The sequence below is a fragment of the Muscardinus avellanarius genome, assembly GCF_963383645.1.
Source record: "Muscardinus avellanarius genome assembly, chromosome: 19".
Taxonomy (NCBI): domain Eukaryota; kingdom Metazoa; phylum Chordata; class Mammalia; order Rodentia; family Gliridae; genus Muscardinus; species Muscardinus avellanarius.
The window spans coordinates 14,939,478-14,942,906 of NC_137805.1; the positions used below are offsets into that span (position 1 = coordinate 14,939,478).

At 57.5% G+C, this 3,429-nt stretch overlaps 1 protein-coding gene across 1 annotated transcript; it reads left to right on the plus strand.

Moving 5' to 3' along the window:
* Positions 1–874: 874 nt before the first annotated feature.
* On the plus strand, positions 875–3,186 carry PDYN (prodynorphin; the record flags this gene model as incomplete). The annotated part of the gene is made up of 2 exons (XM_080716290.1): positions 875–1,115; positions 2,575–3,186. Exons 1-2 carry the CDS (start codon positions 984–986, stop codon positions 3,184–3,186), a joined length of 744 nt encoding a protein of 247 aa, XP_080572416.1. The 5' UTR covers positions 875–983.
* Between the last annotated feature and the right edge of the window lie 243 nt (positions 3,187–3,429).

The following is a 3,429-nucleotide window of genomic DNA, read 5'->3' on the forward strand; positions in this document are numbered from 1 at the left end:
AGCAACTTAGTGAGACCCTGTTTCCAAATAAAATATAAAATAGGTCTGGGAGTGTAGCCTGGAGGTAGAAGGCCCCTGGGTTCCATCCCCAATAAAATAAAATAAAATAGAAAAATGGGCTGGGTGGGGTTATAGCTCAGAGGTAAAATGTCCCTGGATTAGATCCCCAGTACAGAAAACAAAACCAAACCAGAAAAGCATAGTGTTGCTTTTTTTTTTTTTTTCAAGTCTGGGGACGGAACCCAGGGGGGCATTTGACCTCCAAGCTACACCCCCTACTTTTTATTCTTTATTTTGAAACAGGGTCTCACTGAGTTGCAAAGAGCCTCACTAAGTAGCTGAGGCTGCCCACAAACTGCGATCCTCCAGTCTCAGCCTCCCGAAGGCTGGAATTCCAAGTGTGCACCAGCACGCCGGAGCTATCTTTTGACTTGATGGGTGATTGAAGTGGGATGGAGACCTGACAGACCCATCAAGCCCTGGCTTGTCCCTTCCTGCCTGTATGTAAGCACTTCTCCTCCTGTGCCTCAACCTCCCCATCTGTCAAGGACAGCAAAGCCCAGTGGGAAGCGCTATTGTACAGACTGACCGTGAGCTCCCTTGCTCCAGCTGAGCTCCCAGCTGGCCTGACCTCCCGCCCCCGCCTCGGCTTCCCCTTCCTGCGCAGGACCCAGCACGCTTGCCTCTGGAGCTCCCTGCAGGCGTGCAAGACGGTTCTGCTGGACGTGGTGTCGTACTCGGGATTCGGGAGGCTGAGACCGGAGGATCGTGGTTCACGGGCAGCCTCAGCTACTTAGTGAGGCCCTCTGCAACTCAGTCAGATCCGGTTTCAAAATAAAGAATAAAAAATAGGGCTGGGGTTGTGGCTTGGCGGTAGAATGCCCCTGGGTTCCACCCCCAGTACTGCCAAAAAAAAAAAAAAAATGGCTCTGCCATCACCCCTCATCCTCTTCTCCTGTCTCAGCAGGAGTCGCTGAGACAGAATGGGGTGGTCCAGGCTGATGCTGGCTGCCTGCCTCCTCGCCCTGCCCTCCGCCGCAGCTGCGGACTGCCTGGCCCGGTGCTCCTGGTGTGCTGCGAAGACCCAGGATGGGCCCATGCCCGTCAACCCCCTGGTAGGTTGGCACTCCTTCGGTCAGGGTCCCTGATGCCCAGGTCTGACTGTGTGTGGGGCGTGCGCGTGGCTGGCCTGGCAGTGATGACCCGGTTTGTCCCACTCTGCTGGGCTTGCCCTGCCCTGTGACAGGCTGGGCGCCAGGAGCGCTGTCTTGCAGCTCCCGTCCACACCCCAGGACTCCCGCTGCAGGGTCCCTCAGGGTAGGACAGACTCAGGTTTCCAGGGAGCCGGATGCCTGGCAACGGGAAGCATCAATCATGAGGTGCTGACTTCACAGGCAGCAGCTCTAGACGAATTCTTTAGGGCTTCCCACCCCTGGGCTGATGGGCACCTCCTAATCCAGTCACTCCCGTGGGAGGAACTGTCTCCACCACCCTTGCCTGCCAAGATCTGGCATCAGGCTCGAAGCGTTGGTTCCCCTCCTGAGTCTCCCTATCACTCAGCCTCTGAGTCAGACCCACCCCCCAACCTCTAGTGCCTCTTGTGTGTAATCCCAGCATTCGGGAGGCTGAGAGAGGAGGATGGCAGTTCACAGCCAGCCTCAACTATTTAGTGAGGCCCTTTTTCAACTCAGTGAGACCTTGTTTCAAAATAAAGGATAAAAAAATAGGGCTGGGGGTGTAGCTCAGAGGTAGAATGCCCCTGAGTTCCATTCCCAATACTGCAAAAAAAAAGAAAGAAAGAAAAAAGAAAAAAAAAAGAAAGGCTGGGGCAGAGGTGCCGAGGGTGTGGCGGCCAGCAACGGGTTTTTGTCCTGTCCTCCCAGCTCCCTGACTCTGGGAGCCCCTCTGGGAGCCTCAGATGATCCCGTGGAGTAATGACGGAGAGGGTTTCATCTGTGATTCTAGCCCATGGCTACTGCTCACAACGTGCCAGGAGCCACCCGCCCGCGATCTCAGGAGAGCAGAGGGGCTACTCATGAGGTCTCGTAGTGCAAAGCTGACGGGCTTAAGTTCCAGACACACACCCTTGCGTCAGCATCCGAGTGCCGGCATGAGCAGGCTCCCCGACAGCCCACCCAGGCTTCATCAGTCCTGGTGTCCCCTGGCATGTGCCAGCCTACACTGCTCAGCCCCTCCTAGCCGGTGTTCCCAGCATCCTTTGCACTGGGCAAGGCTGAGAGAACCAGCTACGCCCCGTGGAAGAGGAAGGATGAGCGCGCAGAGCGCCGTGGGATGACCTACGCCTGACGCTGGCTTTGCCACCTGCAGCCCTGTGTCCTCAGGAAAGCGCTTTTGCCTCCTCAGTTCCCCTTTCTCTCCTCTCACGTGGGCACAAACCCACCTACTTTTATGCACCATTGGGAGCATCCAGATGGGAAGCCAAGAACTTAGCCAGAGCGCTCGCTGGAGTTTCTCGGACGTTGGACAAGGGGCTCCCAGGGCGGGGCAGTGCCGGTGTTTCCATAATCTGGTGGGGGTGACCTTACCACTGGGGTCTTTGTGGTTCTTTTGCAGATTTGCTCCCTGGAATGCCAGGGCACCCTGGTGCCATCTGAGGAGTGGGAGAGGTGTCGGGGCTTCCTGTCTTTCTTCACCCCCTCTGCCCTCAGGCTCCCTGGCAGGGAAGCCTCAGAGAGCAAAGCAGCTTTGGAGGAAGCCTACAGCGAGCTGGCCAAGCTCGTGGGGCCCTTCCTGAAGGACCTGGAGAACAGCCAGCTCCTCCCCGGCAGCGTCTCAAAGGAGAAGCTCAGGGGTCTCTCTGGTGGGTTCGGGGAGGGAGGGGAGTCCGAGACCATGAGAGATACCCAGCTCAACGATGGCGCCAGGGAAGCTGGTGTGCTCAATTTCAATGACGACACCAGGGAGCAGGTCAAACGCTATGGGGGCTTTCTGCGCAAATACCCCAAGAGGAGCTCAGAGGTGGCTGGAGAGGGGAACGGGGAGGGAGACCAGGTGGGCCACGAGGACCTATATAAGCGCTATGGGGGCTTCTTGAGGCGCATCCGTCCCAAGCTCAAGTGGGACAACCAGAAGCGCTACGGTGGCTTCCTCCGGCGCCAGTTCAAGGTGGTGACTCGGTCTCAGGAAGACCCCTATGCCTACTCAGAAGAGCTTTTGAATGCGTAAACACTCCCCACCGTGGAGTTGAAACAGGAGCCTCTCCCACCCCGCACCTTCCCAGGTTGGAGAGCACTCGCCCACCCGCCTGTACGCACCCCGTTCCCATGCTCAGCTCAGCATTGCCTACAAAATACCACACCCCCTCTCCCTTCTGCTTGGGGGCGCAGCCTTTGTCTGGGGTCAGCGATGGGGAAGGGAGGCAGCCCCCCTCCAACAGGCTCAGTGCTTGGCTGGGACCCCTTGACCTCT